At 34.5% G+C, this 25,118-nt stretch overlaps 1 protein-coding gene across 6 annotated transcripts in view; it reads right to left on the bottom strand.

The window, feature by feature from the left end:
* LOC131151651 (uncharacterized) overlaps positions 1-20,567 on the bottom strand; it is a 52,653-nt gene extending 32,086 nt beyond the window's left edge. For 2 of the 6 annotated variants that reach the window (XM_058102936.1, XM_058102932.1), the window contains exons 1-11: positions 20,096-20,521; positions 19,618-19,715; positions 19,067-19,186; positions 16,813-16,902; positions 16,574-16,689; positions 16,301-16,400; positions 8,070-8,141; positions 7,927-7,974; positions 7,765-7,842; positions 7,562-7,681; positions 7,073-7,178 (exon numbers count right to left, since the gene is read on the bottom strand). In XM_058102936.1, coding sequence (XP_057958919.1) covers positions 7,073-7,178; positions 7,562-7,681; positions 7,765-7,842; positions 7,927-7,974; positions 8,070-8,141; positions 16,301-16,400; positions 16,574-16,689; positions 16,813-16,902; positions 19,067-19,186; positions 19,618-19,715; positions 20,096-20,384 — 1,237 coding nt within the window. In that variant the 5' untranslated portion in view covers positions 20,385-20,521. Of the gene's footprint in view, positions 1-7,072; positions 7,179-7,561; positions 7,682-7,764; positions 7,843-7,926; positions 7,975-8,069; positions 8,142-16,300; positions 16,401-16,573; positions 16,690-16,812; positions 16,903-19,066; positions 19,187-19,617; positions 19,716-20,095 lie in introns of all 6 variants that reach the window. The other 4 variants (XM_058102930.1, XM_058102931.1, XM_058102935.1 and 1 more) reach the window with 4 other exon arrangements.
* Positions 20,568-25,118: the final 4,551 nt, after the last annotated feature.

The raw sequence follows: 25,118 nt of genomic DNA, 5'->3' as shown, positions 1-25,118 counted from the left end.
TCAAATTTTGACAAGTTTCACTAAAATATCGAGATTTCAATCAATTTCGGATCATTCGTTGAGATTTTGACGCAAATTATGCAAGACGGAAATCGACTGCCATTTTGATTTCAAGAGTGATTGAAACTGAAAATTTCAACAATTTCGTGGAAATTTAAGACCATGTTTGTGACTGATCAAGTAACAAGGTATTCTGGTACATAGTTTTCTGGAGAATGTGCAAAGTCCTGCAAAGTGATAGGCGACAAAGCAAATGAAGGAGGACGAAATATCCAAGTCGAACTCCTGTAGCTGCATAGAGGATCTGTAATAACCCCAAAAAGGGATATAGAAAATTAGTGGAGTGATTCCAAAAATAATAATAATAATAATAATAATAATAATAAATAAATAAATAAATAATAATAATAATTAAAATTTATATTTATTTTTATTAATAAAATATATTATTATTAATATTAATTAAATATATTATTATTATTATTATTATTCTCTCTTCTGAAGCTTCAAGAAGCTTCATCAGGTTTTTCTTTGTTGTTTTGTTAAAATATATTATTATTAATATTAATTAAATATATTATAAATAAATAATAATAATTAAAATTTATTTTATTTTTATTAATAAAATATATTATTATTAATATTAATTAAATATATTATTATTATTATTATTCTCTCTTCTGAAGCTTCAAGAAGCTTCATCAGGTTTTTCTTTGTTGTTTTGTTAAAATATATTATTATTAATATTAATTAAATATATTAATTAAATATATTATTATTATTATTATTATTCTCTCTTCTGAAGCTTCAAGAAGCTTCATCTTCTTCTTCTTCTTCTTCTTCTTCTTCGCCAATTTCCCCTTTTTCTTTAATTTCTTGCAAATTATAAGCTCAATCGACAAAAAGACACCACCACAAGAATCTAGGTATGATTCTCTACAAGTCTAACAAGATGGAATTCTCGTGGGATCGTTGTGAGCAAAACTCCAAATTTGGGGTACGGGGGTTATTAAGGGGCGTATCTTTAATTAATTAGGATTAATTTAGAAATGTTAAAATGTTGAGCATCTGGGGTTGAAATAAGATTTCTGAAATTTAGGGTCCGGGTGAGCGCCACAAGTGTAATTTTGGGACCCGCAGGCAAAATTCAGAAAATTAAGTAGGGCTGTTAAATGTTAGTTTAAATATTAATTTGAAGTATATGGAGCCTAGAAAAGGGTAGATGGGTATTATTTTGGAGAAATAGGTTAATTAATCTAGGAAAAATACAAATTGCAGGAGTTGAATTTCGGGCACCAAGGACGGAGAATTTGGGTGTTAACGAGTCTCTCAGTAAGCCAGGTAAGGGGAATAAATTATAGCAATATTTTTAGAATTACTATTTAAATTAATATGTGAAAATGTGCTTATGGTATTTTGTCTGGAAATTATTACAATATAAATATCAAATAAATTGTGTGGCATTTGAGTGATTTTAAATTGTGATATTTTAGAGTGTGAAAATAATATATTATGAATATTAGATGAAAACTGTGTGGCACTTGACATGTGTTGAAAAATGTGAAATATAACGATGAGTAAGTTCTGAGAAAATATTGAAATGAGAATTATTAATGTGATTAGTGAAAAATAATGAAATATGGTATTTATATGTGAGTAGAAATGTTTTTCTTGAAAGATGAGATTTTGTGAATTTCTGATATTGGAAAATAATGAATTATGGTATTTGTTTGTGAGTGGAAATTATTTGCATGAGAAATGAGTATGTACAAATTGTTGATATAAGTATTTTAGAAAAATATGAAAAATACGTTGAATATGATATATGATATTACGAGATGATGAAATGTGCACAGAAAATGATGAGAATATTTATACCGAACTGAATTGTGATATACTGAAATATGATTGATGAAATGTCAATACCGTATAATGATTGCGAGTATGTGGTAGTAAACCCTGTTGGATGGTTATGATATTGAGCACAGTACCGTTGCTAGTGGTGTTAGTGCAACCACACGGACTCTTGGAGCGTGTGGCGTGACAGTCGACTGTGCCATTTTGTAGGGTTGTGGGCCCCCTGAGTCTGAATCAGGGTAATAGACCGACCAGTCGTACTACAAACACGATATGTGATATGATACTTTGATCTAACCAGGTCGGCCAACTGCGGTTAGATCCAGCCTTCGGACCGCACAACCTTGACCATGAGGGGAAGTAGGGCGTGGATAAAAAGATCCTCAAGGTGGCCATAAGTTACAGACGCGATGTTGGTATTTGATACCAAGGGTACTCATGAGCCGAAAAGTAAAATGAAAATGGAAAGTGAAAGAATCATAAAATTGGCTAAAATGAGAAATGAAAGAAAGAATGAAAATTAAGAAATAAAGAATGTTAAATATGAGAAATAAACTGTGTGAGTTAATGACATAAATAATTAAGGCGAAGTAAAACTTTCCACCTGAGGGCTTACTGAGTAAGGTGAGTACCCTAATAAGTATCAAATATGGCCATATTTGGCTGCATAACGTGTTAGGGCAGAGGGAAGCTACCTGTATAGGTGGGTAATCTTCCCTATTCTCAGGAACTTCACGAATAATTATGTGTTGGAAATCATTGAATTTGAGAAATGATTTTAAAGCTTATAAAAGCTTGTGTTGTATATCTATATGATTATGAGAATGTGTATATCAGTGTATTTTCTCAGATGAAATGATGATTTGAAAAGTAAAGTGTATTATAATTAAACTCATATGGTCACACACTGTAAATAATTTATTCCTTCTTACTGAGATGTGTCTCACCCAAATTATCTAAAATTTTTCAGGGAACGGGGATAGATTAGGCAATAGAGCTCCGTGACCATTGGGAGCTAAGACCCTGATACACAGGGTGAGTTTCTAGACTAGGGGATATGTAATTCCCCTAGAGTTGAGTAATTTTTGAGTTTGTGATAATGATGTATATGTGTGTATATAGATACTCTGGATATTGTATTTTGAATGATATAAATACACTGTCTTCCGCTGTTAGGTTTTATAAATAAAATGACTTTTTACCCGATACCCAATGCGAGTCGGGTCGTACGAATGGTAGTAGGGTTGTTGACATGGCCGATTTGTGAATGTTATGGATGACATGTGAATATTTGATTATTTATTTATTCTTGAGAAAAAAAATTGTACGAAAATCGGGGCATCACAGGATCGATGGGGGATCAAGAGATGGAGCTGCGGGAGATTAAGGGAAGAAGGTTTTAGGAAGTAGGGATACTAAATCAAAGGAGGGAAAAGAATCTCCATGTTTGCAACCTTGAAAGGAAGAGAAGTTGGGAAGAACACACCACAAAAGAAGATTTTAGGGAGTAGGAATATTGAATCAGAGGGAAAAGAATCACCATGTTTGCAGTCCGGCACATCTTCCCCTTCAAAATAACTCTCAATAATATCAACCCAATTCACCATCAAATTCTGAAATATTTACTTGTACACCATATTCTATAGAATTTTGTAGAGCGCGTACAATGCGATGTTCCCATCTTGCAGTCCTTTCATTTTTTCGTGGAAGCCTTTCATGTTCAGAACTCCTATCATCACAAGAGGTGTCAATTTCAGTGTTATAATGCTCATTTATTTCATTTCTTCTTCCTATAACAAAACCATATTCATTATTGCCATCGTTTTCAATGGCTTGGATCACCAATAGCTTGTGTAACAAGTTAAGTTGTCCATCTTGTTCCTGCAGCTCTCCAAACATCTCAATAATCACATATCTACCTCTATGATTCCTATTTCCTCTCCACCCCTTGAAGCCATGAAACCACAAGATCGAACTTGCACTGATAACAATTTGATGCAAAATGGGTGTAGAGAGATTTCTGTGAATTTCAGTTCAGCAAATAAGAAAACTTATATGCACAACAGCAACTTAATTCTCAAATCATTGCCTGTTTTGGCACTGTTTCAGAACAGTATCAGTCGGCTTCTGCTAGCCTCTCATGCCTTTAGCAGCAACGGAGAGACTTGTAGGCACTGCAGGTTCAAATCCTAAAAAACCTAGCCTCCAAACCTTCAAAACCCTAGCTGGTCTGAACCTGAGCTTTGGAGAGAAGTATTCTCAAAGATAAAAGCCAAAAACCTCCTGGAAAAGTGGCCAAAGATTCCTATTTATACTAGGCCAGTCAACTCCTATTTTTGCACATAGTCTAGAAACCACTTATCTTCTAAAGCCCAACCAAAAATAACTCCCATCACAAAAATACCCTACATATTACCACCCCCACCCCTCCCAAAAAAAAAAATTGACAAAATAAAACCAAAATTATAAAATTACAAAAACACCCCTAGCACCCATAAATAACAAAACCTAGCATAAACATAAAATTAAATTAAGATTGCAGAATTGCATCAATGCATCTTTGTTATGGGAGAAGATTCATTGTTTGACCCCTCTTTAGTGTGCTTCTGCTAGTTGTTTCAAAGGAGCCAGGATTATGATATTCAACAGGATTGTTTGCATTGTTAGTCTTAACTCTTCGAGTTTTGTTTTATTTTTTATTTTATTTTTTATTTTCTATTTTTTCGCTTCTTTGTTGTGGAGGTTCCTAGTTCTCCTTGCTTGTTCTTCATTTTTTTTTTTTTTTTTTCTTTTTTTTTGATAAACAAAGAATTCATTAAAAGAGCAAAGAATGTCCATTAACGGTCTGCGCAAAGTTTCCTCCCGTGATATGAGTTATCACCCCTTGATCACTTATACTACCCCAAACATCTAACAAAAAAGAAAGACGAACAAAAATAGAGGGAATAAGAAATCCTTCCTTTACATCAATAACAATAAATTACAACGAAAAATCATCATAAGCTGAAAACCAACTCAATGAAGCGAGCCAACCAGTCCCCACTGCAGATATTCCAAAGAAACTTGATGAATAAACCATTAGCCAACAGCCACAGCGACACAAGATATACCACTCTACGCGAAAGCAAGTTATTAGCAGTAGCCACCCCTTTGAAAATTTTTGCATTCCCCTCCAAATAGACACACAAAATAATAGCTATAACAGAGCATCGCCACAAGGATTTCCTATCCTTCCCTTTACCAAAACCCTGAAATGTATAGCACAAATAGCCTTCAAGGTGGAGGGACAAACCCAGTTTTCACCAAAAATACCAAAAAATTTATTCCAAACAAACCTAGTAAAAGGGCAATCAAGAAACAAACGTGAACAGATCTCACCACTCCTCAAACAAAGGACACAAACATCCCGGGAAAATCCTTATTAGGCCTTCTCTTCTGAAATCATTAGTATTAATTCTTTCAACAACTGCAGTCCAAATGAAAGCTTTTATTTTTTAGGGGGCTTTAGCTTTCCAAATCAAAGAATACAAAACCCAAAAGGATTGGCATTATGATGAGTCAAATAGGAGGGAAAAGATTTACGAGAGAATTCCCCACAGGGTTTAAACTCCAAACCCTTTTATCACTCCCCAAATGAGTATGGAAAGGGTTAAACAAGCCAACTCATTAATCTCTCTGTCATTCAGATTTCTCCTGAAATGGAAATTCTATGAGACAGTCCTTGCAAAAAAGAAAAATAAGAAATAGGGGCATTGTGAAGAATAGAAACTTAACAAAGATGACTGAAAGCAATAGCCAAAGGCATCTCCCCAACCCAAAGATCCTCCCAAAAACGAATTCGCTCCCCATTACCCACCATATACTGGACTACTGGAAAGAAATAATCATAAATCTGAGACATAAACTTCCAAGGACTCAGCATGAGCAATATTAACCCCCGCGTTAGCATCCCATCCATTTTGTAGTAGGCAAAATTTTCTGTGAATTACGTTATGCCAAAGAGAACTAAGCTCTAAAGGAAAGCGCCATTACCATTTCTCCACCAATGAAATGTTTTTGGACACCAAATTACCACAACCCAAACCTCCCTCCATTTCAGATCTACACATGATCTCCGATCCTACAAGGTGATCTCTGTTACTCTCTACCCCATTGGACCACAAGAAATCCCTCATTAATTTCTCAAGCCTCCACACCAATCTCACAGTAATTCTAAAAATAGAAGGATAATAAAAAAGAATGGAGGATAGACATGCATGGATGAGAGTAATACAATCTCTTAAGGTGAAAAAAGATCCTTTCCACCCATCCAACCTCTTAGCCACTCTCAAAAACTGGATCCCAAAAGGAATTAGCATTAGGATTACCGCCAAGGGAACACCTAAAACTAGATCCAGTTTCTTAGCCACTCTCTCAAAAACTTGCTCATTCTTCTCTCTAATAAATTCATCTTCTTTTGCTATCAGAAAAAAATAAAAAACAAAAAAAAAATAAAACTTAAAGTGATAATCTCAGACGTGCGTGAATGAGAGTAATACACCCTCTAAGGTGAAAAAAAGCTCCTTTCCACCCATCCAATCTCTTAGCCACTCTCTCAAAAACTGGATCCCAAAAAGAATCAGCAGTAGAATTACCTCCTACTGGAACACCTAAAACTGGATTCAATCTATTAGCCACTCTCTCAAAAATTTGTTCATTCTTCTTTCTCTAAAAAAATCATCTTCTTTTGCTATCAGAAAAAAATTATCACTTCACCTAAAAGCTTAAGCTGTTAGATTGTTGGCCAACAATGTGTAACAAGTGTCAACACCACGTTCCCTTTTGTATAGAAGTAGGAAGTAGGAAGTAGGAACTTTACATAGGCAAACAAAAAGGCAAGAAATCTTTAAAAAGCAATTAATTTTCTTAATTTCCTTAAAAAATAACTCTATATATTTTTCAAAAATTCTAAACCAATTCATAAAACATCATTCAGCCAAGTCACTTTTCCCAAGAACATTAACCCGTCTCCTGCTAATTACATGTAAGATAGTAGTGTCATAACTAGTCAAACATAAGACAGAAATTTGTCCAGACAAATCTGAAGAGAGGATTGTGAACACGTGAGGAGAGCCAAAGCAAACACAATCACGAGAGAGAGAGAGAGAGAGAGAGAGAGAATGAGAGAGAGAGAGAGAGAGAGAGGAAAGCAGACATAGCATTAAACATAAATCACCTTTGCAAGCCTTGAAGCATGGACGCATTAGACCTTCACCTGTCACCACCTCATACATAGGGTGTGACATTTGAAAGAACTCTGGTTTCCTTGCTGAGACTATAACCTACACATGAAAAATGAGAACACCATGCAATAAAAAGTGCTGTAGATGCAATTTCACATGTAACTTTGGTATTTTGCTAATACTTTTGAACATTTTATACCATTTTGGCAAATCAAAATAAACAAGAATGATTCAACAATGCATGATGAAACCTGTATACTGTGAAAAGAATTTCTTAACATTGCAAAGGACACCTTAAAAAGAATTCTTGCACCAGAAACATCAGGAAAATAACATCATAGCATATCACTAGATGTTTTCAAGAGCAAAATATCATAAATCCCAGCTTACTCTATCAGGGATCATTTAGCTGACAACTATCTGAAGAATAACTAAATGCTGCTTGTCGAACAGAGTAAAATGGAAAGATAAGGTCTACCTACCATATCAAATAGATCTCGCCAATCCATATCGTTTGGGAGGAATCTATTAAATGAATGCCGCATCATTTTGTCTGTATAATGATAATCTGAATTGGTAATAAGCAGGAGTCTTTTACCAGCCTGACACAACAATATGCAAATGAATAAGGAGATCCTATTGCCATAACATGTTGTATAAAGATGACAAGGAAAATAAGTAATACCTCCTTTTGATCCAAAAGTGCCAGAGGTAGCTCAGGATCAGGCTCTACAAACAGTTCAGGCCTAGACACTATTTCACTCTGATTTTATGCCACCAATCAATTGATGTACAGAAACCACAAGAACAAACAGTTGGCAGAAAAAATTGGTCCTGCAAAATTTACCTTAAGCTGACCTTCAACATGAGCCCTAAAGAGGGCCTTTCCAACAGCCTAAAAACCATGTCAAGAGTTAAGTTTTTAAAAAAGAAAAAAAAATCATGTATTGCTGAAAGCATCATTCCAAAGAAAACTCTGCAACATATTGCCTTGTGAAGCCCTTTATAATCAAGTGGACCAAGTTCCGCTGCTATGGCACCTTCATCCAATCTGTCAACCATCTGAAAGTGAAATAACTTAAATATCATTCTACACATTTTGAATAAAAATCCAATGCCCTCATCAATTAGTTGGGGCAACAAAAGATAAAAGGGCTAGGATATTTACATTAATTTTTGGTAGAAAACTAAATTTCTCGAAGAGAAGAAAAAAACATAAGGATGATAAAGCATCTCTAAGAAAAAGAACACCATTATATCATGAAAGTAAATAGAATATTCATATGTTTTACTAGTGTACTTATTAAAAAAAAGGTTCCATATCAAGTTCTCAGGTGTGTTTGTTCTTGCTATTTGGGAGTCAAATGGTATATATTGAAGGGGTTAATAAGGGGATATGAAAAGATAATTAGTTTAGAATATGGAAAGATAATTGAGAATCAGGCTAAGCAAGAGAAAGGCAAAATACAAGGAAGATAAGCTTAGGAAAACTAGAGGAACTGAGAAAATCGAGAAAACTAAAGATTGAGTATAAGTTGTATAACCAAAATAAACCGTCTTGGTTAATTTATCAACTGCTTTCTTTGTGGATGGGGGAGGGATGTAAAAAGACCATCACCCAAACGATTAGGATACATTAAATGTGGTGTGCATATGCTTCCATAACTGTCATATAATCAAATAAAGTTGCAGCTGGTAACTCGCACCTCACAGATTGACCCACGCATAAGTGGATGGCACCCAGAACCTGAAAAAATTGTTCCAGACAGCGAGAATTACATAACAGTGATGATATTTTGCATTGTTTCCTAAAAGTTACATTTTAGACCATAGTTGCCCGGAACGCAGTGTATTTCATATTTTCGTACAGGTACGAGAATTGGGTATTCTACCTAAGAGGTATGCAGTTCTCAGGCGGGTAGGCTTATTTGGTGCACCATTTTGGGTAGCGGTATGCTTGAACCACTTATTTGGGTTAATTAAAAAGTACGCTATGTCAGATCAAAGTACCTTTTGAATCATTTACTAAGGCTGGAATATAGAAATCTGTACTAAACTAATTATTACAAAAAAGTTTCTGCAAATTTCTTTTTTTTTTTTTATGAAAATTCAGTGAAAAAACTATAACTGCATCACTATTAATCTTATATAGTTAAATTAAGTGTAACTTCCACCATCATATATATTAAACCATGAAAATAGTAGTTAATATTTTAAAATGTTAAAACTAATATTTTAAATTTAACGCATATTAATTAAAATAAAACTGATGACCATTATATAATATTCATTAAATAGATAATTTTTTTTTAATTTGAAACATCCAACATTAATACGATAATACCAACACGAAGTAGTGATGAAAACCACCATGAGGAGACCTCATGAACGCATCATCCTAGATAGACTCCACTATTTCCTATGGTTAAGAAATAGAGGGAGGCTCAAAAGCTGTTGAACCTGCATGGGCATCAAATGGCAAACCAATAGGCTCAAAAGTGCCTTGGCAAGGTGTCAAATCCTCTACATTAAAAACTAAACTAATGGTCACATGAGTAGGTAAATCAAGTAAATAAGCATTAGGTCCAAGTTTCTTAAGGATGAGGAAAGGGCCAATGGCATGAGCATGGAGCTTTTTAAATGAATTCCTAGGGTAGCGTTTAGGTTTTATGCGAATCATGACACTATCACTTGCATTAAACTCTCTAAATCTACATTTGCAGCAAGTTTGTAATCCATATTACTCGTAGAATGTTTTCACCAAGCCTAAACATGCAGCTCATGAATGTGATGGACAAAAGACTTAGCAAGCTCAAAAACATGGGCATCTGGTGGCAAAAGAACAAGATCAATGGGTGCACGGGGATTTTAAAGGAATACACACTCAAAAGGACTCTTACCCATGGACCTATTCATAAAATTATTATAAGCAAACTCAATAGTAGGTAGCACTAAGTCCCAATTGCCTATTTTTCTCCCACAACACACCTAAGTAGGTGACCAAGACTATAATTCACAACCTTAGTTTGCCTGTTAGTTTGGGGGTGGCAAGCAAAAGAAAATAGCAAGTCTCACACATTTTGTGAAGTGTGTCCCAAAAAGTAATAGGAGAACTTGATATCCCTATTAGACACTGTGGAGGTTGGCAACCTATGCAATTTGACAACCTCTTTAAAGAACAATTTAGCAACCTGAGATGCATCAAAAGTCTTATTTTGCAAAATTCAAGGGGAAGTTTGTGTCTTTTTGGCAAACCTTAGGGGAGATTCCTAGAATTCTTAAAACCTCAGGGTAGGTCTGTGGCATTTTTGAAACCTCATGGGAGGTCTCCATCTTTTTTCCAAACCTCAAGGGAGGTGAGTGTATTTTTCCCTTTTTTTAATAAACAGAGAAATTTATTAGAAGAGATAAGAATGTACAACCAAAAAAAAGTAGAAAAGAAAATAAAACTAGGAGCATAAGAAATCCTCCCTTTAACACAAAAACAAAAAATTACACTAGATGAGCATCATAATCTGAAAGCTAAGTCAATGAAGCATATCCAACTAGTCCCATTGTAGGCCTGTCAGAGAAACATGATGAAAACAACCATTAGCCGATACCCACAATGATGCAAGATCAATCACTCTACTCCAAACCAAATTATTAGCTATGGCACCCCTTTGAAAAATCTGGCATTTCTCTACGACAAAACAAACCACATAACAGCCATAATAGTGCATCTCCACAAGGCTTTCCTATCCTTCCCTTTTCCAAAACCCCTAGAAGTGGTAGAGGAAAAAGCCTTCAAAGTGAAGGAACAAATCCAGTCTTCACCACATATACCAAATAATTTATTCCAAACAACCCAAGTAAAAGGGCAAAGAAGAAACAAATGTGAACAAGTCACCCCACTACTCAAACAAAGCACACAAACATCCAATGATAGGACCCTATTAGGCCTTCTCTTCTAAAGCACATCATTAGTAGTAATTTTATCAAGTACCACAGTCCAAATAAAAGCTTTTATTTTTTAGGGAGCTCTAGCTTTCCAAAGCAAAGGGTACAAACCAAAGGATCCTCATTAGGGTTACGAGTCAAAAAAGAAAAGATTTACAAGAGAAATCCCCAAAAGGATCCAAACTCCAAACCCTTTTATCATTCCTCAAATTTACATGAAGAGAATCAAGCAAGCTGATTAAAAGTGCCAAGTCATCAATCTCTCTATCTTTCAGATTTCTGCCAAAATGAAAATTTCAAGAGACTATCCCCTAGCAAAAGAAAAAAAAAACAGAAATAGGGATATCATGAAGAAATAGAGACTCAATAAAGACAAGGAAAAGCAATAGCCAATGGCATCTCCCCAATCCAAAGGTCCTCCCAAAAACGAATTTACTCCCTATTACCCACCATGTATTGGATTAGGAAAGAAATAATCATGAATTTGAGATATAATCTTCCAAGGACTTGCATGAGTAATATTAACCCAATTTTAGCATCCCACCCATTTTGTAGTAGACCAAATTTACTAAAAATTACCTTATGCCAAAGAGAATTAGATTCTAAAAGAAAGCGCCATAAACATTTCCCCAACATGGAAATGTTTTTGGACTCCAAATTACCAAGACCCAAACCTCCCTCCCTTTTAAACCTACATGTAGTCTCCCAACCTACAAGGTGATCTCTTTGACTCTCTCCCCCACTCAACCACAAGAAATCCCTCATTAATTTCTCAAGACTATGCACCACTCTTCCAGGAATTCTAAAAGAGAGAAAGATAATACAACAGAATGGAAGAAAGACATGCATGGATAAAAGTAATCCAAACCCCTATGGTAATCTTCAATCCCTACATTAGCCTTGCAAATCACACTTAACATCTTTTAGATTGGTTATGTGCAATCCTTACATTAGCCTCGCAATCACACCCAACATCTTCAGGGTCCACACTAGTTCTTCCTCCACTAGCACGATGAAATATACGAATTTCCTAGCGTATTCCGTAAAATGGTAAGTCACAAAGTTCAGCCAAACCACTGAGAACACTTTTCTCTCAATTCTGAGGAAGCAAACTCCACCATCCTTGATTTGAGCACTTGCAAGGGCCTTAGGCAATCCAAAAAAGCCAAGAGGGAAGGATAAGAGGGAAGTGGAGTGAACAATAGACTAAAGGAAGGAAGTAATGGGGGGCTAGGGTTTAGCTCACAACCGATCTGGTGACCAAGAATATTAAGAATCATCGCAAAGGTAGCAAAGGTGCAAATGATCATCAAGGAAAGGAAAATCATCAGGTAAAGGAAACAATCATTGCAAGGCTTCTAGGAGGGAGTTTCAATTGAGACAGGTGGTCAAAGTATAGCAATTGAAAGTCAGACAAAGGGATACGATCATCACAGGGGCCTCTACCATCGCTAGTGTTTGGTTCAAACTCAGCAAGGTTGTCGAAGGAAGTTAGATGATGACGCAACTAAAGTCATCTCCAATACGATGGACGATCGATGGTAAGGGAAGCTTGGAACTTGGAAGGGGCTAGGAGGAGACACAAGGGACAAGGTCGCCATGCTCGAGTGCTCAAAGGGTCTTAAATCAGCAAGAAGATAGAGTGAGATTGGTGATAATCATCACTTCGTCATCTCATCGCAATGCCAATCAAGAACGACCAACATTTACATATGCATATATATATATATATATATATATATATGTATATGTATGCATGTATGTATATACACACATATATATCGATATGTTTGTGTAATTAAAAAAAAAAAAAACGGTCAGCCCGATGCACAAAGCTCCCATGTATGCAGCGTCAATAGAAGAGAAACAGACCACAATAGGTCAATAGTATGTAGCCTTTCCTTGCATTTTTGCAAAAGGTTGTTTCCATGCCTCAAATCCATGACCTCCAGGTCATATGGCGACAACTTTACCATTGCGCCTAGGCTCCCCTTCATCTATATGTGCGTGCATGTGTATATATATAAAGAGAGAGGGAGGCAGACCCCTTTTTTGGAGGTTGTCAATCGTAAGAATATTTCAAGGAGTTGCCTCCATCGAGAAAAAAACCTTTTGTTGGGGCCGCAGTTCCCAAATGGGCTTCCAAAGGAATTTGGTGCTGGTTGCTATAGGAAGAATGTGCATCATTGATTAAGCATTTCCAAACATAAACAGAAACTGTATAAATAAAGAGGGAGGTAGGGAGGGCAGGGGAGGGGGGTGCAGACCCCTTTTTTGGAGGTTGTCAATGGTAAGAATCTCTTAATGAGTTGCCTCCATGCAGTTTTCCAAATGGAATTCCAAGGGAATTTGGTGTTGGTTTCTATAGGAAGAATGAGATTTCTATTATAGGATCTGACCATAGAACTACCATTTTCCAAGACCTACTTGGGATCACTAGTACTGTTTCAATATTGGATTTTCTATATGCTATCAAAGACATTTTTACCTGAGGGAACATTCCATGAAATCCTTTGATTAAGTTGAAGGTGCTCGCTAATAAGGGCTTCTTCATCGCAAGCCATCCTGAATATGTAGGTGATTATGACACATGTTTGAATTTGGGTACGTGTTCAATCTTGGCACATGGTTGATCTATTGGGGTAGTAAAAGACAATCACTACTGCCACTATCAACTACTGAGGCAAAGTACATAGCAATAGTGATGGCTTCACAAGAAAGTGCCTAGTCAATGCATCTTATGGAAGATCTTCACCGAACAATTGATGATCTGGTGCAACTATGTTGCAACAGCCAATTGGCAATACACATGGTACAAGAACCCTCCATTCCATGCAAGAACTAAGTGCATGCAGGTGCACTATCACTTGATAAAGGAGAAATTGCTGCAAAGAGAGATTGAGATGAAGCATATTAAGACTAGCAAGTTGTAGACTTGTTTACTAAAGGACACAGCAGCATCACGTGTGAAGAATTCAAAGGCAACATGGTATGACTTCTAGAATAACATTGAGAAATAGTTGTAGGGAGAGTGTTGAGAACTTGAGAGAGCATTAACTCGCTGCTCACTCTTGTTCTCTCCCAAGAATTCTCTCTTCAACCCCCCCCCCCACCTCTAGAAAATTCAAGACGCACGTTGCAGCCTTGCTTGAGGAGACATCAAGAAGATTTGAGTTTGTTTAGTAACCTACTTACAGCATCTATAAAAAGCGCTTAAAGCTCCATTAGCGTATGTGGGACTAGCAAATGTAAGTAGGTAAAAATGTGGTGAGAAAGTAAGAGCGATTGTGGATGTTGGGCACCAATCCAAGAGTGTGAGTGAATGCATGTAAGTTTGAAAAGAAGGGAAGTTCTTTGGTGGGTCTTAGAAAAGAAGGGAGTTTGCAGTTGATATATGAAGGTCATTAAGGATATATATGATAGAGTAGTGACTAGCATTGAGATTATAGGAGGAGAATCTAGAGATTTTCCTATTACAATAGGTGTACATCATCCCTTGGTGTATGTTGTTCACAGATGGTATCATGTTGATTGAAGATAGTAGGAGCGGATTGGAATCTAAGTTAGAACCTTGGAGAGCCACATTAGAGTCTAAAGGGTTTACGATAAGTAGGAATAAGACAGGATATATGAAATGCAATTTCAGTAATGTAAGAAGTAGCAACAAAGAAAAGTTAAAACTTGATAATTAAGAGATTAATAGCACTGATAGATTTAAAAATCTTGGATCTACTATGCAAGCTAAAGGGGAAATTAAAGAAGATGTAGTAAATAGAATTAAAATAGGTAGGGAAAAATGGAGGAGTGCATCAGGTGTGTTGTATGATCGTAGAATGCCCTCAAAAGTAAAAGGAAAGTTTTATAAGATGGCTATAAGGCCAGCTATGCTTTATGGTTCAGAATGTTGGGCAACTAAGAAACAACATGTACAAAAAAATAGAAGTAGTTGAGATGCAAATCTTAAGGTAGATGAGTGGTTTAACATTAAAAGATAAAGTAAGAAATGAGCATATGTGCAATAATTTAGGTATAGCACCGATCGAAAACAAGATAAGGGAAGGATGGCTTAGATGGTTTGGGCATTTGAAACAAAAGCTTAGTAGAGCACCTATGAGGAGGAGAAAGTTAGTTATTGTTTCTGGCATGAAAAGGAGTAGGCCTAAAATAACTTGGAATGAGGTAGTGAGGAAGAATTTAACAGCCCTTAATCTAATCCAATAGATGAAAACACTCTTAATCGGGTGAATTGGCAGAAAAGGATTCATGTAGCCGACCCACCTAGTGGGACTCACAGCTTGTTGTTGTTGTTGTCGTTGTTGTTGTTGTTGTTGTTTTTGTGTGTAAGTTTGAACTATCTAATGTGTGAGCGCTTTCATGTGAGTCAAAGTGTATGCTGCAGGCACCAAATTTCATATTGCATTAATAAAGTAATTTTTGTTTTCTTTTTTGAGTCCATCACTTGCAATTCTCAACATCACCATCTTCGATCCCCCCCCCCCCCCCCAAAAAATAATCCCCATCAGCTCCAGGCATCTACCATCTGAGTTCCTCTTTTGAGAGAAAATCAGCATGTGACCTTCCTTTCCAACTCCCTAAACCAAGACCCATCACCCTTGTTGCACCAAAGGTCTTTCGATACATGAATCAGCCACTCAATTTTTTCCCCATTCAAGTACAAAAAGATCCTCCTATTTCTCCCATTCTTTAAGATTCAACACACATTGTCTGCAATCTGCCTCTCCCTCAAGCACAAGATCAAAGATTTGCTCTCAATGATCACGAACCTCCTCACTTGTCGGCTCTTCAACACCCCTCCAGGTGTTTATTTCTCCAAATGGAAAGCTTATCAATATTCTCTCACTTCAACATTTATGGGGCAGTTCTTATTTCTATCAAAATTTACCTAGATTGGGATAAAAAAATTGTATACTTTTGTTATGCTAAACAATTTTATGCCAAAATTGAACATGAGATCTTTATTAGTGGCTTCCAAGGTGACAATCTTGGGTCGATCGTGACAGAAAAGTTGGGTCAATATTTCAAACCAGTTATATCTCCCACCAGCTAATCTATGCACGGTATTTATATTTTCATGTGCAAGGCGGGTTGCGAGGAGAAAAAATTAATGCATGTACAAGAACTGAGGTGCTAATCAACAACTGCAATCAGGAAAAACCTCAGCATACAACATCTAAAAGAAGCAGAATAAAACCTAAAATTAAGTTCAGCAAAAATTTAAAATAATAATGGTCATAAGGGAACTTAAACTAGGCCACAACTACCTGCATATAAGCCACTGCTTCTGAAACAGAGAATAGTGTATTGAGGAACTCCCATCGACTCTCCTTCCGCAGATCCACAAGTTCCCTCCCATACATCTCACTTCCATGTCAAGAAAGTTAACAAGGACTATAAAAAAATATTAACCCAAATTTTGCAACAAAAAAACATGAGGCTATACACTACACGTTCACTAAACAGCCTCTAATGTTCTATAGTCAACAATATTTGTTAGATTTCCCTAGACAATCACGACAATGAGGTTTGAACCACACCTAACAGCTCGAGTAGATAACATTTGTGTCCCATGCATAGCCCTCTTTACATAACCAAAACGATCAGCCTTAACCAAGTTGCCTTTCTCTTTGTCTATGACGAGGCCTCTAATAACCTAATCAAAAACACCCAAAAAAAAAAAAGCGCAATCAAGAAAATCAAAGAAAACCACAAATTTTAGACATGTTAAACATTCAATGATGATCTATATTCTTTACAATATAGATCAAACTAATACCAAGTTTGGATCGAATGCAAGCCCATTCACTGGAAAACCCATGTTCCTTAGGTTGTCCATACAGTAGTCATATGCCCTGCCTTCCCAAGCCTACAAAAGTAAAACTCCACGTCAAATCATCCCAACAAGACCATTAAAGCCTAATTCAAAATTATCATAGAGCTAATGGCAAAGTAAATGTATTCTTTTTTCCTTTTAAATAAACAAATAAATATAATAGACTTAAGAAAAAACAAAGAATATACAAAAGGGAGGAAGAGGCATCCTCCACTAGCAAAGGGGAAAAACAAAACATAAAAACATAGCCAATAAAGAATTTTTGAAGAAATAATGAAGTGTAGTTAACCAATCTTTTTTCAAAACAATGAGAGAAATTCCTCTAAAGAAGCTATTCATCAAAATCCAAAACAATGTCAAGAACATAACTTTACATCATAAACAATCAATAGAAAGAGAAGAACTCCTAAAAATTTAAGCATTGTGCTCCAACTAAATGCATCCAATCACTGCTAACAAAGCACCTTCTCTGTAGCGCCTTCCTCTTCTTCCCTCTACCAAAGCTCATGATAGAAAGATCACCCATACTCTCCAAAGACAAAGGGCAAACCCATTGCTCCCAAAAAACACCAAGCATCTTGTCCCAAACCTCCAATCAAGAGGACCAAGATAAACTAAAAACAAATAAGAAGCAGTCCCACCACTCTAATAGCATAGCAAACATACAGGAGGCAAAGCTTTATTTGGGCTTCTCCCCTAAAGGTCATCATTTGTATTAATTCTTTCAAGGGTTGTAGTCCACCAAAAAGCCTTGATTTTGGGGTTTCCGCACACATCAAGAGGCAATGCTAAATTAACCTCCTCCCCTAGAGGAGATCATTTGTAATAATTCTTTCAAGGGCTGCCATGCCCCTAAAATCCTTGATTTTATGGGTTTCCAATGATGAAATGTGACCTGAAAGAAGCAATATTAGAAACATTGTGGCAAATTATGAAAAATTATTCATGAATCATGAGATAAGTTCCCAAAATAGTCAAAAGCCAAGATTTATTATCACTCCCTGCTGAAATACAGAAAAGATTCAAGGGCATTCATTAGAAGAATAAGGTCGTTTGCCATCCTCTCATTCCAATTTTGAAGAAAATAAAATTTTCATGAAGCCACATCTCCATGATGGAAAAAATAAAAAATAAAAAACATCAATAGGAGCATTATGGAGCCTAAAAGACAATGAAACTAGGAAAAATTAAAAAAAAAAGGAGGTTACCCAACCCAAGAAACTTCCCAAAACCGAACATCTCCACACTAACAACTTTATACATCAACTAAGGTAAGAAAATATGCAAAACCTAAGAAACAACTACCCAGGGACTAGCATTGCTAACATTTGCCCCAATTTTAGCATCTTGCTTGTTCAATTGAAACCCATACCAGCTATGATCACCTTATGTCAACAAGATCTGATGACGGCACCAATATATAAATACGCAAACAAGGCTAAAAATATGGCATCCATTATATTCACTCAGAAGTAGCTCTAATACAAATTTGACTTAAGAATCAAGAGTATGAACATAGAATATACACTACACTACAACACCATATGCAATAAGATAGAAGAGCTTTTTATAGATATAACTAGGGGTGGGCAAGAAAAATCGAAAAACCGAACCAAACCACAAAACTGAACCAAACCGAACCGAAGAATCAGTTAACCATTTTTTTTTATTCAGTTTCGATTTGGAATTTTTTATTTTTTCGATTATCGGTTTGGTCCATTCAATAACCACTAAACCACAATTAACCAAACCGAACTGATATACTATAAATATATTTTAAAAACACATATTATATAAAATATTATATAGATTTTTAATAATTTGAATTTAAAAAAAATTGTACTGATCTAGTATTCATGCCCAAATTTTTATTTTGAATATTTTAAATTTGAATGTTGATTATTATCAAAGAAAAATATTATTTATAATGAAATTTAAAATTATGCTTGATAGTCCGGTTTGGCTAACCAATTGATATTAGTCCAAAAACTGATTAACCAAATTTTAGTTAACCGTTTTAAATGGCTCGATTTTGGTTCACATTTTTTAACAAGTCGAAACTTTAGTTCGGTTAACAATTCGAGGATAATGGTTCGGTTAACCAAACCATGCCCATCCCCAGATATAACCATTAAATTAGGAGAGTTCTAAGGACAAATTTTGACTTTAATGCAACAAATTAAGAACCATTGAGTACCATCACATTATAATGCATCAAGGTATAATCCATGTCATATCCAATGGCACTGATCGACCGCAGATTCAATGTACGGCTACAAAATATGCCACGAGGTGAATGCCTTGAAGAAAATGGACCCTACACATCAAAATTGCAAGTTTTGAGATTATTGGAAGTCATGTTTTATTTTTGTAGATATACAATAAGGTGGTTGTATCTGCCACCAAGAAAACTCCACCCCCAAAAAGGTTGTAGTTTCAACAACAGAAATATTGTAAAGCTTTGATACTCAATGTAAATTTATCAAGTTCACATAAATGATGACCACTATTGTTAGAATATCATATTTGCATGAAGGTAGTTGGATCTGCCACCAAGAAACCTCCACCCCCAAAAAAAATTAGTAGTTTTAATAAAAAAAAAATACTGTAAAACTATGATACTCAATTGAAATTTGTCAACTTCACATATATGATGAAACCTATTGTTAGAATATTATATTTGTATATATAAAAATGAAGCAAAACATGCTGGAAAACCCCGGGGGGAGGGGGGTGGAGAGACTGCACCAAAATTCCGAGATCTCTCAGCAAATGCTCAGTTTCAAGAGCTTCCATTCTGGCCACCTCTTCAATTGGGCCCTCTAGAGCCTCCTGACCATCAATGCCTGCATGGGAGTATGAAAAGGGCAATAAAAAACTAAAAATCACATAACTGGTACCAAAAAAAAAAAAGGATTCAAGTTGAGGTTGGCAGCTAGGACAGAATCGATAAAGTTCAAAGCAATTTTCTCACAACTTACATGAATAAACAAAATTTAAAGCTGGAAAAACGATGTACACAATTAAACAGAAGATCTATCTATCAAAGCTGATAACACTCGTTTCAATTGACAATAAGAGTGTAAAAATGGAAGAAGATAAAGAAAAAGAAGCTGGCATATCAACTATTGCATTGTAAGAGTGAAAATTGAATCCGTTCAAGATGAAAGAGAAAAATGGAATTCAACGTATGGTTTATCAGTCGCAAAGATTAGAACGCCGTTACCGAAAGCCTCCAGGCGGTCCATTCTGACATTTAAATCGCCCTTGGTGCTCTCTCCTAGATAATCAACTTCGCATTTACCGGGCGAAGTGACAGCAAACGCATCGCCACTCTCTCCGCCACCACCAATGGAGGATTTGGCGCGGATGATGCGGCGGCGGAACATCGTCGGCGGTCTTCCGGAAACCGACTCCGGGAAGCGTCCGAGACGACGACGAGGGTCTCTGATGTCAAGTGAAACCGGCGATTCCCCACACACTGCCAGTTTACCCAAAACCTCCCGTGCATACATTTTATCTTCGTTTTTGCCTCGATTATATATGTGTCTTGACCGAGGGCGTTGCCAAATGCTTCGTAATTTCTTCTCCGACTATTTCCAAAAGAGGGCTATTCCTTTCCCGCCGCTGCCTCGACTTGCCTTACCACCCAACCATCTCAAATAAAAATGAGAACAAATAGTACTAGTAGGCAAACACGGGCATAGTTGGAATTTTCTCCACTTTTAACCTCTCTTTTTTTTTTTTTTAAATATATTAAATAATACCTTTTCTCGGAAGATTCAAGTAGCGAGATTTGCTACGTGTCATTTCCATAAAAAATATATTATTTAATATATTTTTTAAAAATATTATAAATTGGGAAAATAAATTATTATGCGTAATAAATTATTTCTCGATTTATTACGCAGAAGAATTTATTATGCAGAATAATTTTTTTAAAATATATATTTTTACATTAAATATAAAGATAAATATATATATTTTTGAACAAATCTCAAAATTTTAAAATATATATTTTTATATTTTTCACTAAATCTCAAAAATACTATCTTCTATTTAAAATTTTAAATTAAAGCGATTCACATATTATTTTGGATACACAATTTAATTTTTAAAAGTTGCTAACAAATAATCCTAATTTAAATGTCTTGTTAATAATTAGGCAAAATTATATTTAATAAATAATAAATTAACAAAATGTAAAGAGAATTATTTAGATTTTGAAATAGTTTTTATTTACCGTCCCGCGACAAATCCCCAAAACCGTCACCAATTTTCTCTCCTCTCCATAAAATTGTTGCCGATTTTTCTCCTTTCTCAGCCGAAAATTTATTTTTTCCAATTTCTTTTATTTATTATATTTTCTGGGTATTTACAACCAATTTTATACCTTTTTTATATGTATATTCAAAATATTTTTTAAAAAAAGCTAAATTTTTATAACTTTTTAAAATTTTAAATATTAGAAAATAACAAATATTTTCCACAACAAAGTGAGTCTTTTTAACATTTTTTTTTCTTATCTCTTAAAATAAAGATAATCCATCTTTACTTTGAATAATAAATGTATACATAATTATGATATCTTAATTTTCTCTCATTTTTTTTTTATTAATTGAACAAAACAATAAGTGGAAACACCTAAGAAGTAGTCTTATAAAGAGTATCCCACATAATTAGAATCCACAAATAAATACATTAATTACACAAATCGTTGACTTAAGAATATTTAACCTCAAAAAAGACAACACACTTTTTTTTTTTTTTGTCTCTTAAAAGAATCAACTTTTTACTTTGATTTTTTCTATTCATCGATCATAAAAAATCAGTTAATAATTAAACTAAAAAATTATATTTGGGAATTTGAATTCGAGAGTCAAATTTAAATTCGGGTGAAATTATAAAAAAATATTTATTTTTTGTACAAATACATAAAAATCATATTCATAATTTAAATTTCAAACTCTAAATATATATTATTATTTTTAAATATTTTTTAAAAATGAATAATATTTTTGAACGTTATATTTTCTGTCCCTTTAACAAACTGTCAGTGCATATATATATATATATATTAATTTTAGGTACAATTAAAATTGTTAATTTAAAATAAAGTTCAAATTTTCAATTTATTATACAATAAATTCTTTTAATATATTTTTTAAAAAAAATAATAAATCGGTAAATAAATTATTCTGCGTAATAAATTATTTCCCGATTTATTACACAGAATAATTTTATTTCTCGATTTATTATTTTTTTAAAATATATATTAAATACTTTTTTTTTATGAAAATGACACGTGGCAAATCTCGCTACTTCAAATAACAAGATTTGCTTAAATCTTGCTACTCCAAGTGGCGAGATTACGTCAAAGTTATTACAAAAAATATTTTCCCAAAAAATGTATTATTTAATATATTTAAAAAATAAATAAAAGGGGAAAAAACTCAACATAGTTGCGTTAATAGAATCTGTGATGCCCCGATTTTTGTATAATTTTTTTATATATATAATAATAAATAATTTACACGTCATTAATAATATTCATAAATTGGCTACGTCAACAATACTACTATCATCCATACGACCCGACCTACACTGGGTACCGGATAAAAGGTTATTTTATTTATAAAACCTAACAGCGGAAGACAATATATTCATATCATCCAAAATACTAACATACATATTTACACAATACTATCTCATACCCAAAAACGATACAACTCTAGGGAATCACACCTCCCTAGTTCAAACTCACCTTGTATATCAGGGTTCCAGCTCTCTGCTATCACGGAACTCTATCACCCGGTCAGTCTTTGTTCCCTAAAAAATTTAGATAAATTGGGTGAGACACATCTCAGTAAGAAGGAATAAATTATTTATAGTGTGTGGTCATATGAGTTCAGTTATAGCATACTTTATTTTTTTTCAAAACAACATTTCATCTGATAAAATACACTAATATTCACATTTTCATAATCATATAGATATACAACACAAGCTTTTATAAGCTTTAAAATCATTTCTCAAGTTTATTCATTTCCAACACACATAATTATCTGCGAAGTTCCTGAGAATAGGGAAGAATGTCCGCCCATACAGGTAGCTTCCCTCTGCCCTAACACGTTATGCTGTCAGGAATGACCACATCTGATATCTATCAGGACATTCACTTTACTCAGTAAGCCCTTAGGCGGAGAGTTTTACTTCGTCTCAATTATTTATTTTATAAAACACACACTCTTTCATTTTTCATAATCATTTCTCATTTTAACTCATTACATATCTATGTATACATAAATTCACGTTTATGTACTTTACATAATACATTAAATCATATAATCTCAATTCTCAACACATTCACGATTTTCATACTGAGCATACCTTCTCAACGACATCAGTAGGAACTTCGCACATACACACAGTCTCCATACTAAGCATACCTCCCTAACGGCATCAGTAGGAACTTCACACACACACACACAGTCTCCATACTGAGCATACCTCCCCAAAGTCATCAGTAGGAACTTTGCACACACACACTGTCTTCATACTGAGCATACCTCCCCAACGGCATCTGTAGGAACTTCACACACACACACAGTCTCCATATTGAGCATACCTCCCCAACGACATCAGTAGGAACTTCATACACATAATCTCCCTACTGAGCATACCTCCCCAACGGCATCAGTAGGAAAGGAATACCACCCACCCTCAATTATTATGCGGTATTGGCATATCATCAATCATATTTCAGTAAATCACAATTCAGTTCAATATAAATATTCTCATCATTTTTTATGCGCATTTCATCATCTCATAATAATATATATCATATTTCACGTATTTCCACATTTTCTAAAATACTTATATTAGTAATTTGTACAAGTTAATTTTTCATGCAAATAATCTCTACTCACATATCAATATCACATTTCATTATTTTCCACGAATCACATCAATCATTCTCGTTTCAATATTTTCTTAGAAAATACACATCGTTATATTTCACATTGCAAAACATCACAATTTAATATTATTCAAATGCTACACAATTTATCTAATATTTATATCATAATTAATTTTAGGCAAAATACAATATGTTTATTTTCATATATTAATTCAAACAGAAATTCTAAAAATATGGCTATAATTTATTCCACTTACTTGACTTGCTGAAAATCTCGTTAGGACCCAAAATCCTACGTCCTTGGCGCCCGAAATTCAAATCCTGTAATTTGCATTTTTTCCAAATTAATTAACCTATTTCCCCAAAATAATACCCATCTAACCTTCCCTAGACTCCATATACCTCAAATTAACATTTAAACTAATATTTAACGTCCCCACTTAATTTTTTGAATTATGCCTACAGGTCCAAAATTACACTTATAGCGCTCACTCGGACCCTAAATTTTGAAAATTATACTTCAATTCTAGATACTCAACATTTTAGCATTTCTAAATTAATCCTAATTAATTAAAAATAAGCCCCTTAATAACCCTACACCCCAAATTTGGGGTTTTGCCCACCGCTATACTTGTAGAGAATCATCCCTAGATTCTCGTGGTGGTATTCGTTCGTCAATCAGACTTATAATTTGCAGGAAATTAAAGAAAAATGGGAAATTGGCTTACCCCAGGAGATACATCTACGCCGCTCCTACCACTGATCCATTCTGATATAAATTATGGTAGCGGAGAATGGAGCCCAGCGGTATTTTTCGATTCCCAATCAAGCGAGTATTTGCTGGGAAAATGAGGAGAGAGGGAGAGAGAATGAGGAGTGAGAGCGAGAGTTCAGAGGGCTGACGCAGAACTTGCGCAAGCTTTCCTCAAGGATTTGAGATCCTTTAGGAAGGTATAAACATATATAATTATAATAATAATAATAATAATAATAATAATAATAATATATTTTATTAATAAAAATAAAAATAAATTTTAATTATTATTTGTTTCTTTTTTAAAAAAATTTTAAGTAACTAATTAATTAATTAATTATTATTATTATTTTGGGAATCACTCCACCGATCTTGTATAGCTCTTTTGGGGGTTATTACAGAATCATTCGAATTGTTCAAAATTTAACCATTTAAAATGATTAATCTGAAATTTAATTAATCGATTTTTTAGACAATATTCATTAGTTAATCAAATCAAATCATTAAACATAATTAAAAATTTTAAGTCACTATAAATAATATTTTTCTTTGATAATAATCAACGTATAAATTTAA

The sequence above is a fragment of the Malania oleifera genome, chromosome 3 (assembly GCF_029873635.1).
Source record: "Malania oleifera isolate guangnan ecotype guangnan chromosome 3, ASM2987363v1, whole genome shotgun sequence".
NCBI lineage: Eukaryota > Viridiplantae > Streptophyta > Magnoliopsida > Santalales > Ximeniaceae > Malania > Malania oleifera.
Note: the sequence above shows the minus strand (reverse complement) of the source record. Positions and strands in the feature narration are given on the sequence as shown.